Source organism: Lepidochelys kempii, chromosome 8 (assembly GCF_965140265.1).
Source record: "Lepidochelys kempii isolate rLepKem1 chromosome 8, rLepKem1.hap2, whole genome shotgun sequence".
Classification (NCBI taxonomy): Eukaryota; Metazoa; Chordata; order Testudines; family Cheloniidae; genus Lepidochelys; species Lepidochelys kempii.
Window position 1 is genome coordinate 83,712,588 of NC_133263.1, and position 14,027 is coordinate 83,726,614.

The 14,027-nt window shown below is 44.4% G+C and overlaps 1 protein-coding gene across 1 annotated transcript in view; it reads right to left on the reverse strand.

The window, feature by feature from the left end:
* The window catches only part of AK5 (adenylate kinase 5), a 150,829-nt gene extending 137,833 nt beyond the window's left edge, over positions 1-12,996 (reverse strand). The window contains exons 1-5 of the mRNA XM_073357295.1: positions 12,720-12,996; positions 8,600-8,786; positions 7,032-7,199; positions 2,583-2,752; positions 2,355-2,468 (exon numbers count right to left, since the gene is read on the reverse strand). Coding sequence (XP_073213396.1) covers positions 2,355-2,468; positions 2,583-2,752; positions 7,032-7,199; positions 8,600-8,786; positions 12,720-12,779 — 699 coding nt within the window. The 5' untranslated portion in view covers positions 12,780-12,996. The remainder of the gene's footprint in view (positions 1-2,354; positions 2,469-2,582; positions 2,753-7,031; positions 7,200-8,599; positions 8,787-12,719) is intronic.
* Positions 12,997-14,027: the final 1,031 nt, after the last annotated feature.

Below are 14,027 nucleotides of genomic sequence, written 5' to 3' on the forward strand. Positions count from 1 at the left end.
GAAGCGTCCTCCGTTTCACCACTAAATCACTGCTTTTAGTTGTATGCCATTTGTCATCATTCATCTGTAAGCTACAATAAACTCTTCAGGGAAGGGACTTTGTTCTCATTGGACCCAGTACAATAAAGAACCTAAGTGGTCTGTTAAATAGTGATAGATTACTCATGCTTAAAGTTAAACACTTGCTTAAATGCTTAGCTGAATCTGGGACCTTGTCTGTAAAATGCCTTATTACTGTTTAATTTTCTCTAGTTCTGTTATTTTTTAAACGTTTAATTGATTGGTGATAGTGTTTTGAGTTTTCCTCTTTGTCCTGCTTATTAGATTTTAATATACGATTTATCTTTTGTTGTTGACAATCATCAGTGTGTTATACAGTTTTAAAATGTTAATTCTCGGTCTACTCCTGCTATCTCTGCACACTCAAGTTTTCCCTTGATGTTTATGGGAGATTTTAGTGCACAAAGACTGCAGGATCAGACTACATGTTCTTAAAGAAATAAATACATATACAGACTTGGGCAAAAGGCTCATAGTGAGATGAATAAATATGCTGGGCTTGATTCTCAATTACAGTAAGGCTTTGGCAGTGTAATGGGGCCTTAGCCCTTTAAGGCCAAGTTACAATGCTTGAGCAAAAATGTAAAATAGTCTTAGAGCAGTGGTTCTCAACTCTGGTCCACCGCTTGTTCAGGAAAAGTCCCTGGTGCGCTGGGCTGGTTTGTTTACCTGCCACGTCCTCAGATTTGGCCGATCGCGGCTCCCACTGGCTGCGGTTCACCGTTCCAGGCCAATGGGGGCTGCGGGAAGGGTGGCCAGCACATCCCTCGGCCCGCGCTGCTTCCTGCAGCCTCCAATGGCCTGGAGCGGCGAACCGCGGCCAGTGGGAGCCACGATCAGCCAAACCTGCGGATGCAGCAGGTAAACAAACCAGCCTGGCGCGCCAGGGGCTTTCCCTGAACAAGCAGTGGACCAGAGTTGAGAACCACTGTCTTAGAGTAAATAAGAATAAGGCCCAATTTTTAATGATGTATGTACTTACACTGTATGATCATTATTCTTATATATCTGTAAGTATGTTATGTAATGCATAAACCTTATATATAATGGTCACCTGCCTGGCATAACTCTCTTCAAATAACACCACCCTGCTTACACTAACTGCAATTTTATTATAAAAAGATATTTTAAACAATGTCTACTGAAAACAAAAACTGACTGAATGATGATTCGGACTAAATTTCTATTCTTTTTTTAGTTTCCAAAATAATTAACATTAACCACAAATTTCTCCTTTTTTAATTTATAAGCAAATGTAGCTGGCAGTCAACTGTTTTCCATAATAACTATTTTGTCAGTTTCTTTTAATTTTCTCAATTTGATTTTCTGAACTTCACACAGAATTATACCTTATAAAAGAGCAATAATGAAGAGCCTCATTAGGCTGCTTTCTTTTTGTTACTTCTATTGAGGCAATTCCATTTAGAATTCAAAGTACAGAAATGATAATTAGTGCTTTTAGTGATTATGGAGCACTCTGAAATGGTTTGCTTGAAAAGCACTCTAGAAATGCAATACTGAATTGTAACCTTTGCATATGGCCATAAGGAAATATTACATGTTACAGTGTTTAATCAGAAGATGAAATAACTTTTTGCCTCACAACACTGCACCCAAGTAGAAATTACATTTACATATTTTAGATTAATTAACTTATATACATGTCTATATACATGTCTATGTCATCCAGATAGGACTCTGTACTTTACTACGCAATCATTTTATCTGACTAAATTTAGTCAGACTAAATTGATTTCAATAATCAAAACTAGGCAAGCCAACAGACAACTATTTCTAAAATGAGATGACCACTATTGGATTAAGTGAGCTCACAAAAATGCAGGCAATTTTAATCTTAGCATTTGTTCCAGTCTTTTCAGCACCTCAGAATAACCTTGAGACCATTCCTCCTTGATTGTGAAGGAATTCATTGACTACAATGTGTTTCTCTTAATGAACATTTAAATTGTACAATTAAATATTAAAGGATAACTTTTTTCCCTTCCTAAATGATGTAAGAAAATTGTTAGATTTTTTCCCTTGAACTTGGGAGGATTTTCATTACATCAGCGGGAGGTTAGGCTTATTGGTTCCACTATCACATTCTGTCTTTTTACAGAATTTTCTGTCTTCATACCCTAAAGTATATGCCAAGAAAGTGACCTTTTGTCAATTGTAATTATGTATTTGAAAAGATTTAAAGAGCAATGCTGAGAATCTGCTCATTAATTTCAAGAAGCTTAACAATGATATGAGACACATAAGTTTTCTTAAGAATAAAGACAGTCTCTTACTTGGTCCTCAAAGGAGAGTGCCTGTGCAACATCTCTTGGAAATCCATCAATAACTATGCCTTCTTCTTCAGGAATCTGCATTAATCTCTGCTTTATCTCAGTTATGGTCGTTTCCTTTCATGGAGAGAAATAGTTTTAAAAGTTTTTTGGTGATGCATATTAACGCAGCATGTAAAAATCTTTACAGAATAAATACCAAAAAGATGGTATTTCTTAGGGGAGTTGTACCTGAGGGGCCAGTTCTCCTGTAGTAATTATTTTAGCAATTAGACTCCATTTTCTATTGCTGCTTGTATTGTGGATCTTCTTCCTTAACAATTCACCAACTGATATGTATTCAAATCCATAACGTTCTGCTATTTTCAAACTTTGTGTTCCCTTCCCACTTCCTGGGCCACCTATTGTAAAGATAAGCAAAAAATAGAGCTTTCATTCGGAATGTCAAATTCACTATGACATCTCTGTCATCAGCACCAATTTCCCAATGTACTTTCAAATCAAATCCTACAGTTGTTCCATAGTTAGCACTCTCATCAAAGTTCAGTAGAAGTGGATTTATTGCAGGACTGAACCTAAAGTTAACAATCTAAAATAGAATATTTGCATGAGTCAAAAAAACAGATGAGCTTGTTCTTTCTGGGCTTGATTCTCCATTCACTTACCTCCCTTTACTAACCACTTTAGTGGAGCTTTTCCTGGTTTATACAAGTGTAAGGAAGAAGAGTATCAAGGCCTCTTCTCCATTTCGGTTAAGGAAAGCTATAACAGAATTCAAATGGAGGGACAGATATTCCCTTATTCACATTAAAAATGTACCTTAGTCTACAAGTGGTCCCACTGAAGTCAATGGAACTACTCATGGAATAGGAGTATCAATGTCTATTCCTAAATATGTCTGCAGAAAATTCTAGAGTTTGTAAAATTAACATCCTTCGAAATACTAAATGAGTGGAGAAGGTTTAAGCGAATTGGTATATGTAATGATTTCTGTCAAAGCATACACACTTCAGGTACCCCAAGAATTTTAGAACCATTTAGAATTAGTTTTATTCTTCTGTGTACTTTTTAAAATAAAGTAATACAGTGGAAGCAAATATTAATATCTGAGATAACAGATAACGAACTGGTTATGAGGAATAATGTATCTCTTCCTTATATTACCTATGTTAGTCCCATAAACCTTTCTTAAGGATTTATATAATTAACAAATATCTGTTGGAAAGATTACACCCTAGGATATTTCTCCATATGTGCTACAAAATAGTATGACTTAGGGTTAGATAGTAGTAGCCAGTTTTTATGGGCCAGATTCTGCCATTGAAATCAGTGGGACTACTGGTGGAGTGAGAAACTACTGAGTGAGAATAAGGATGGCAGAATTTAGCCCTATATATATTGTAAGTAATTTTAAATATACTATTATGAATTTGCAAGGCTTTATTTACTGGCAACAGGGTATCTATTTATAAAGCACCTATCAACTGGGAATCAAAACATTTTACAAGGTTTAAAGGTTGAATAGAGTTGCCAAAGAGGGACAGTCAATTCAGTTCCCTATCCTTCAACCGGGAGATTCAAAATCTTCCTGAAATCACCTAACTGCAACAGAGCAATAATTAACAGGCAGAATAAATATAGATAATATTGTCTGATATAGCAAATTTGGTGATGGAGGAAAAAGTTTGCCTTATTCTATCAGAGCTGCACAGGATATTTGATGTGAAGAACTAGGAAAAAGATCACCCATTAATATCCCCTTTATTAATACTGGAAAATCTCAATCTTTACTCCTAAATTTTCAAAAGAGCTGAAAGAAACCACACAGCCTGCTGAACAGAGGAGGGTTTCACTCTTATCCTCAAGAAAACTTTCCTTTGCTATGAAACACATATTAAAAAGGAAGTGCACGCAGTCCTGTATTTCTATGCTTTCATCTTCATTTTGTGCCCAAAAAAATAATTAAGCCACAAATTGTAGGGTATCAAAGGTTCACAACCCCCTTCTCATATCTGAAGTAAGTTTTTATCAGTCAGAAAATTACCCTTATACCAAACTGATTTATGAAACAATGAGTTTATTCTCTGAACTTTTCCTAAGTTAAGAGGACTAGGACAAAATTATTTCCCATGTCAAATAATTATCTATTTTCCTCTTTTGCAGATTTGATGTTCCTAGTTCCTTGGTATGACTTAAGTTGACAAGCATGTTTACAAAGAGGGAGGAAATTGAATTTGGTTGATATTTTTTGGATTAATGTACAGAATTTGAAATGTTGGAGATAGTTTCCAACAGATGATGTATAGATGCATTGAGGATTCTTTGTCCGCTAAGCTTCAGAGCCATTCAATGGGGGCAAGTCAGCCCAATGGCTGAAGTAGCTTTTGTGGGCTGCTTACATAGTTTCCCTTTAGATGGGAAACAGAAAGATCTTCACACAGCACCCTGTCATAAATATAAAGGGAAGGGTAACCACCTTTCTATCCAGAACTATAAAATCTCTCCTGGCCAGAGGCAAAACCCTTTCACCTGTAAAGGGTTAAGAAGCTAAGATAACCTCGCTGGCACCTGACCAAAATGACCAATGAGGAGACAAGATACTTTCAAAGCTGGGCGGGGAGGGGAACAAAGGGTCTGTCTGTCTGTGTGATGCTTTTGCCGGGAACAGATCAGGAATGGAGTATTAGAACTTGTTAGTAAGTAATCTAGCTAGAAATGCATTAGATTTCCTTTTGTTTAAATGGCTGGTAAATAAGTTGTGCTGAATGGAATGTATATTCCTGGTTTTGTGTCTTTTTGTAACTTAAGGTTTTGCCTAGAGGGATTCTCTATGTTTTGAATCTGATTACGCTGTAATGATTTTACATCCTGATTTTACAGAGGTGATTCTTTTACTTTTTCTTTAATTAAAATTCTTCGTCTAAGATCCTGATTGCTTTTTCATTGTTCTTAAGATCCAAGGGTTTGGGTCTGTGTTCACCTATGCAAATTGGTGAGGATTTTTATCAAGCCTTCTCCAGGAAAGGGGGTGTACGGCTTGGGGGGAAGACGTCTCCAAATGGCCTTTTTCCCTGTTCTTTGTTTAACATGCTTGGTGGTGGCAGCATAGGGTTCAAGGACAAGGCAAAGTTTGTACCTTGAGGAAGTTTTTAACCTAAGCTGGTAAGAATAAGCTTAGGGGGTCTTTCATGAAGGTCCCCACATCTGTACCCTAGAGTTCAGAGTGGGGAAGGAACCTTGACACACCCATCCCTTGCTCCCTACATGCAATGAGGCAGGAAGCACGCACTGGAGAAAACTCCACCCTGTTCCAGGAGTGCACGCTTACTGTGCATTTCACCTACATCCAGTCTTCACCCACTTCATTTGTGCAATGGAACCACATTGATTCCACTGCATGAGGGCCTTCCATGGCCACAGAGTAGAGAGGCCTGGATTTGCTCTCTTATGAAAAGGATGGCCATCTATTTGTTAAAATAAGAAAAATAAAAGACATTTGTGTTACTTCTCCATCTGCTGAAGGTCATAGAGCTCAAAGCATATGAAGGCTCTGAAATTTTCCCATGTTTTGATTTCTGCATTAGAAAGTAAGATCAACAGGCTGAGGAAAACATCATTGTCTAGCAGCCGTATGAGGGGTATGCACCAGTAGCTATGAAAATGTGATGCTTTTTTGTTTTATGTGTATTGCCCTTTACATTTCTAAGAACTCTCCCTGTGTGCAGAGTTCAGCAGACATTTTGTTCTCAGCGCTTCTGCTGTATATCGTAGAGGAGACACACACAATATCCTCTCTCATGGAGATTGTATTTGTTCCCTTTAATATAAGTCCTTTTAGATTCAGAATCTGATTCTTCACTGCTTTGCACCTTGTGTAGTCATTTACACATATGCAAAGTAAATGCAAAATGGGCACAAAACACTACCACCAGTGTAATTGAGAGGAGAAATCTGATTTGGCAGCAATTTCATTTTGCACAGGTATAAATGACTAGATATGGTGCAAAGCATTGGAGAATCAGGCCCTGATATGGCATTTGGAAATCAGGACCTCTTGGCACATGGAAATAGAACACCCTGACAACAAAAAACGTAATCCAGACAAGTGAAATGCAAATGCTTCATGTCCACTGGACAAACTATTGGCCTGGATTTAAATTATAGGTATACTGATTGATTAGCATATCTTACCTGAGGTTGAAAATTATCAGTTTTCTTGCAAATGCCACAAAGCAACAAGCAATGCTGAATTTTGTGAAAAATGTGTAATTAAGTAGTTTGTTCTTACTGAGCACATCAGCCAACTGGCTGAGTGTAGCTAGAGATGAATTTATCAAAGTAGTGGACTGAAGAGGCAGGCTTTCACTCAAACAGGATATGCTGGTTATTTAATGCATCAAGGAGTTTTAAGCGCAGGTCATATGAGACCAGTATTTTCTTCTCAAGGGATATAGCTTATCTAATTTTACAGTTCCCTTTTCTGTGGACAACTATATTTTCTTATCCAGCAACCAAACCTGAGACATAGTTTGCACTTGGACCATATTCTTTACCTAACTGAAGTAGAAAGTTTACATTTAAACATTGTAGGCATCTGATTTATTCACACTATAAATATCAGTGCAGAGAGAATAATAATATGGGTTTGTCAAACAATTGACCCTCACTTTGCCTTCATACCTAAGACAAGGATGATTTTTGGTCGGGGTCTTGTAGGATCAAATACATCATACTCCTCAATTAGCTCAGCAGTTTCAGAAAGATCTGTGTCACTTTCTATGGAGAATTGGTGGATTGGAGGGAGTCGGTCATATCGTCGATAAGGAAAGTTAGGATTGTCAGGCATCACTGCAGAACAATAAAATAAATGGGAAAAAGTGGAAATAAATAGTAAAGTCAACATTACTTGCATTTTTTTTATTACATGAGGTTGACACAAAGAAGACTAGTGTTGCTATATTAAGAAATATGGTGGTAACAAAATTTCTTCAATATCTCAAGTGCCATTTTACTTACTAGAAGTATTTGGTATGGAGTCTCTCCACTCAGCTGGTTTATTCAATTTTAAACAATTAGTTCTTAGTTTATAAGATATCTTGAGTGTCTTTTTAAATTTACAAGCTTGCATTTATGGCAAAGTACTTTTATTCTTCAATGAAAATCTGCCCTCGCAGACAGCAGGAAGGCACAAGCCGCTGAGCAGATGGCCCTCCTCATTTCCTGTAGATCACCTGGAATCCATGATTTTGGGAGTGGAAACTCCTTTCATGTTGCATAAAGATATTGGATAGGAGGAATAACTATGGCAACTTGAAAAGGAACTAATTACTGATCATTAATGTTACTAATATATGAATGGCATGTATTGATATGACAGATTTAGATTTACTGAGAAGCACCAGTTGTAATCATTTCTTCATATATGTTATAGTTAGTAAATTAATGTACAGCTCTAATAACTGCTTATAACATAAAGGGACAAAATTTCAGTTGGTGTAAAGCAGTGTAGGTCCACTGAAGTCAATGAGTGTGTGGCTCCTGAGGACCAGTTAAAGATTTGGCCCAAATACTGTAAAGATCTGAAGCTGAATTATGTCTATATGTAGATGTAGCACACCACACAACAAACATTCATCGTTTAGCTGCAGGATTATGGTGGCCAATTATGGCATGGTCAAGAGTGCTAGCAGCAAGGGAAAGAGCATGCATCTGCATCCGCAGAGCTGCATTTCTTATGCATCGAGCACCAGGATGCCCCTTTTCAAATGTGTTGGCAAAGGTTGCATCCCCGAGCACTTCCCCAAACACCAGTTAAGGCACAATGCCTCCAGGAACCATGGCTTTGACAACACACTTCCCACTCTGCATCAAACTACTTCATCATAGGAGGCATAATTTTGATCAGTTTTCCCCCTATATAACAATCATTATGAGAAAACATAACAATCCACCCACTATTACAAACCAAAAAACAACAAACAACAACGCTTGAAAGTAGTTTTAAAATAAACCTGAAATGGTAGTTTATTTAATTAACTGCTCATTAATTGCTTGCACATTTGTTTAAAATATTTTGGCATATATATGTCTGTATTTCTACAACTTTTCCCCCAAAGAAATGTAACATCTAATTTGTCATAGCAGTACAAAATAAAACTTGTGTACATATACATTTTTTAAATAGCGGATCTGAAACTGCCTAATATTACACTGATACACAAAATATTCAGCTCAAGGATATACATTACCATTCCTGAAAAAGGATCTTCTTGATTGTCCTCCATTGAGCGGTGGTAATGTCCTCTTTTCTTGACTAACAAATGTGTCCCATTTCACTTTTTCTGACCCTCCCAGTTCCTTCACTTTTTGTAAACAGCCTTCCAGATATTCTATTGGGTCATCAGGTTTGTAACACACTAATCCATTCAACAGACTCTGAAACATAACATCCAAAAATAAGTTATAGTTCCAAGGTTATAAAAATAAACACAAGCTTGTATTCTGAATTTTATTGCACCCATTTCTGCATTCCCTGCACCCCCAAAATCTCCAGTTCAAGTCGATGTTCGGAGCATTAAAGGAATGTAGGATTTGGGCCTACTGAGGTCACCAATACGACTTAGAACATAAGGCTCCTAGGTATGTCTTTATTTTCCTGTTTACAAATGGAATGAAAGCAGAAAATAGTAACAAGTTTTCTTTAATCTTTCTTAGAACTACATCTCTGACTGTCAAATATATATAGTGTTTCTGGTACTAGCTAGATAAGCCCTAAAGCTTATGTTTTCTAGTTTACTTGTTAGTTCAATAAAAATTTATAATTTTCTGAAAAACCAGTATGACTACAAACATTTTGCTCATATTAATGTTCGAGAGACAACACTATATAATAAAAACTAGATAGATATTAAAAGCCCTGACAGGTGCTCAAACATCATGTTGATGGATGTGATATAAGAAGCTGAACTGACCACCAGCTACAGTCATTTAGAAAATGTCCATTGTGTAGTATTAATTGTAGTATTGCACTAATTGGTCCAGGATAAATGTGTATGAAGGGTAGGGTGGATTATGGGGTGTTATAACCACTTCTGGAGCAGACAGGATTGGTGAAAGGATACATGGGTAGATGGACCATTAGTTCCAATATGGCAATTCCTACTCCTAGCTTTTAACATATGCTTTCGGATGTAGTCCTTTCCATTGCATTTTTCAGCTTTCCTTGATTAGTGTGCATAAAATTCGGTGCTATAGTATAATACATGAAAATACCTTACATTCATGTTTCAATATTTTTCCAAGTGTTATTTTATAGCTACAGTTTATATAGTTATTTAAATGTTGCTTTTATATGCACTTGCATTTATAATATAGTAAATATTTGTATGTATGAGTTACACCTTTTGTATAATCAAATAACTGAGCATTGCAACTATGTACATATTTCTGTGGAAGAATGCATACCTTTGTAGTATCAGAGCCTTTTATTTGCTAACACAAGTCTTGCATCTCTCTAGATGCACAATTGTCTGTATCCATAATTAAACCATGTATTTTTAAAACTTATGAATAAAACATAAACATAGCCTTTGCCATATATATATGTCTTTTCAATCATTCATAGGGAAAGCCTTGTTTCAAACAGTATAAAAATAATATTTTCATACAGATCAGACAGGAGATGGTTTACTCGGTGGAAAAATCCACATTGTACTGGAAAAAGCAAATTAATATTGATTAACAGATACACCAGGTAGCTTGCACTAAACCACTTCAACAATTTTATGTTTAAAAAACTCTCATGAAATAGTCTGGGTTATCGATCAGTCAGTGAATTGAGCTCTTGAACAATGGATGATCATTTATGCCTGAGTTCCTAGACAATAATTTCATTTTTCTATAGGAACTCATTGGGCATATGGGTTTTATCTAAGTGGGTTTTTTTAAAACCTATTTTTTTAAAAAGGGTTTGGTCACACACGACGTTTTCTACTGTTGGCTGAAGGACAAAATGATCACGGAAGAGATAATAATAGCATGCACATTACGCCTTCCAGCCAAGGCTGACAAAGCGCCCCAGAGTTACGTGGAATATGTGACTGACACACATATTCCCTAGTTCCCGGCTGCTGGCCAGGCTGGGACCGGAGCCCTGAGCGGAAGGGCGGGGGTGTTTCTGTGCGGCATGAGGCAAACCCAGCCCGGTCCGAGGAGCCAGAAAGCCCATGATTGCAGCAGGGTCACCTGCAGGGCCGCCCCTGGCCCGGCGCTGACTGGGCGGGCGCGGCAACGCCCCGCCCGGCCCTTCTCCAGCTGAGGAACAGGGTCAAGCGGTAAAAGCGCAGCCCAGATGCCTTCCCCGGCCCTCGGGCTACGCGAGCGGGCTCCGTCCCCTCTCTCCTGGCTCTGGGACGGGGAGCGGGCTCCACCGGCCCTGGCCATCCTGCCCCCACGCCGCCCCCCTTCGCCTGCTCATCTCCCCCCCCCCACACACTCCGGGCCCCCCTTGGCCCTCTCCCGCCTACCCATCCTGCCCCCACTCGGGCACCCCTTTCCCCCTCTCTCCTGCTCATCCCCCCCCACTCCGGGCCCCTTGGCCCCCTCCCTCCTACCCCCACTCCGGGCCCCCCTTCACCCCCTCTCCCCTGCTCACCCCCCCCACACACAGTGCGGGCCCCCCTTGGCCCCCTCCCGCCTATCCATCCTGCCCCAACTCGGGCACCCTTTCCCCCTCTCTCCTGCTCATCCCCCACACTCCGGGCCCCTTCGCCCCCTCCCTCCTACCCATCCTGCCCCCACTCCGGGCCCCCCTTCACCCCCTCTCCCCCACTCATCCCCCCTCACACACTCCGGGCCCCTTGGCCCCCTCCCTCCTACCCCCACTCCGGGCTCCCCCTTCACACCCTCTCTCCTGCTTCTCTCCCCCACACACACTCCGGGCCCCCCTTCGCCCCCTCCCTCCTACCCATCCTGCCCCCACTCGGGCACCCCTTTCCCCCTCTCTCCTGCTCATCCCCCACACTCCGGGCCCCTTCGCCCCCTCCCTCCTACCCATCCTGCCCCCACTCGGGCACCCCTTTCCCCCTCTCTCCTGCTCATCCCCCCCACTCCGGGCCCCTTGGCCCCCTCCCTCCTACCTCCACTCCGGGCCCCCCTTCACCCCCTCTCCCCTGCTCATCCCCCCCCACACCCTTTCCCCCTCTCTCCTGCTCATCCCCCCACACTCCGGGCCCCTTCGCCCCCTCCCTCCTACCCATCCTGCCCCCACTCCGGGCCCCCCTTCACCCCCTCTCCCCCACTCATCCCCCCTCACACACTCCGGGCCCCTTGGCCCCCTCCCTCCTACCCCCACTCCGGGCTCCCCCTTCACACCCTCTCTCCTGCTTCTCTCCCCCACACACACTCCGGGCCCCCCTTCGCCCCCTCCCTCCTACCCATCCTGCCCCCACTCGGGCACCCCTTTCCCCCTCTCTCCTGCTCATCCCCCACACTCCGGGCCCCTTCGCCCCCTCCCTCCTACCCATCCTGCCCCCACTCGGGCACCCCTTTCCCGCTCTCTCCTGCTCATCCCCCACACTCCGGGCCCCTTCGCCCCCTCCCTCCTACCCATCCTGCCCCCACTCGGGCACCCCTTTCCCCCTCTCTCCTGCTCATCCCCCCCACTCCGGGCCCCTTGGCCCCCTCCCTCCTACCTCCACTCCGGGCCCCCCTTCACCCCCTCTCCCCTGCTCATCCCCCCCCACACCCTTTCCCCCTCTCTCCTGCTCATCCCCCCACACTCCGGGCCCTACTTCACCCCCTCTCCCCCGCTCATCCCCCCCTCAAACACTCCGGGCCCCTTGGCCCCCTCCCTTCTACCCCCACTCCGGGCTCCCCCTTCACACCCTCTCTCCTGCTTCTCTCCCCCACACACACTCCGGGCCCCCCTTCGCCCCCTCCCTCCTACCCATCCTGTCCCCACTCCGCCCCCCCCTTCGCCCCCTCTCTCCTGCTCATCCCGCCCCCACTCCGGGCCCGCCTTGGCCCCCTCTCTCCTGCTCATCCCCACCTCCCCCGCCATTCGGGCACCCCTTGTCCCCGTGTACCCTGCCCATTCCCCTCCACTCCGGGCCCCCGTTGGCCCCCTCCCTCCTGCCCTCCCTGCCCCACTTGGCTGGCTCAGTCCCCCCTTCCCGCGCTGGGGTCCGGCCCAAGGCGCAGGAAGGGAGCTGGCAGCCCAGGGACTGCGGGGCCGGGGTCAGACGGGCTCTCGGCGCCCCGGGATGGATCCGGCGGAGTCACGCGGGTTCGCCCCGGGGAAGCGGCCCCCGGAATCGGTCCCCTGCCCGGGCTCCGCTCCTCGGGGCGGTCCCTGGGCTCCGCCCTTACCTCGAAGAGCTGCGGGATCTCCCTCCGGGCCAGGTACTCCTTGGCATCGCAGGTGTTCATGCCGCCGGCTGCCGGAGAGGGGGGCGACGGCTCCGCGGCTGCTGCTGCTCCCCCGGCCCCGGGGGGCCTCCTCTCTCCAGTGTCCACCGCAGGAGCCGAGGGCTGCAGCGCGGCGCCGGCTCAGGCCACTGGCTGTGGCCGCTCCGGAGGGCAGAGACGAGCGAGAGGAGGCAGAGCCAGCCCCTTCCCCAGCTCCCCTGAGCACCGCTGCGGCCGCCCAGCCGTGTGCCGCGGGAGCCAGGCGCGCTCCACAGCTCAAGCGGGCGGTGTGAGTGGGTGGCTGAGCAGCGCACACCCCCTCCTGCGGGCTGCATCGCGCACACGGCACGGCCCCTTTCAGCGCTTCCAGGCACCGGTAGGCAGCCAAATGCGGCCACCTTACAGCTGGGTTATTAACCTGTACGTGCCAAAGGAGATCCCCCTAGCCCCAGTCCCCCTCCCCGCTGCACAGATCTGCCAGGGCATGTAGTCTGCAGACGGGGAGGAGGGGCACAGGGTCCGCTGGATCGAAAGCGTTTCCAGCAGACCACCGTGGTCAGGAAAGTTTCATAGGCTGCAATGCAGCCAGTGCAGATTGCAACCCAAGTCCAGGACGCGCAGTACGGGCACCAGCTGAGCTTCCGACCTCTGGCCGTGGTACTCAGTGCAGTTAATAATACACGTGTGTAACTGGGACACTGCTGTTACTGGGGGCCTCCAGTGGCAACCCGAAATGCTCCCAACCAGTGGAAAATCATCGCTTAGTTATTGCAGTCATCAGAAAATACATCTGTGCCATCTCCGTGTGAGTGGAGGGCTGAGAATGGAGGAAGGGATGTGAGTGGAGGGTAGGGACAGGATAGCTCAGTAGTTTGAGCATCGGCCTGCTAAACCCAGGGATGTGAGTGATTGAGGGGGCTATTTAGGGATCTGGGGCAAAAATTGGGGATTGGTCCTGCTTTGAGCAGGGGGTTGGACTAGATGACCTCCTGAGGTCCCTTCCAACCCTGGTACTCTATAATTATACCCATGATTACTCCAGTTGGATAAATCCTATATTAACTAAATAGCAACATACCCTCTTAAGTAGCTCCTGTGAAAAATGTATTGTATTTTGGGGGAGGGATAGCTCAGTGGTTTGAGCATTGGCCTGCTAAACCCAGGGTTGTGAGTTCAATCCTTGAGGGGGCCATTTGGGATCTGGGGCAAAAATTGGGGATTGGTCCTGCTTTGAGCAAGGGGTTGGACTAGATGACCTCCTGAGCTCCC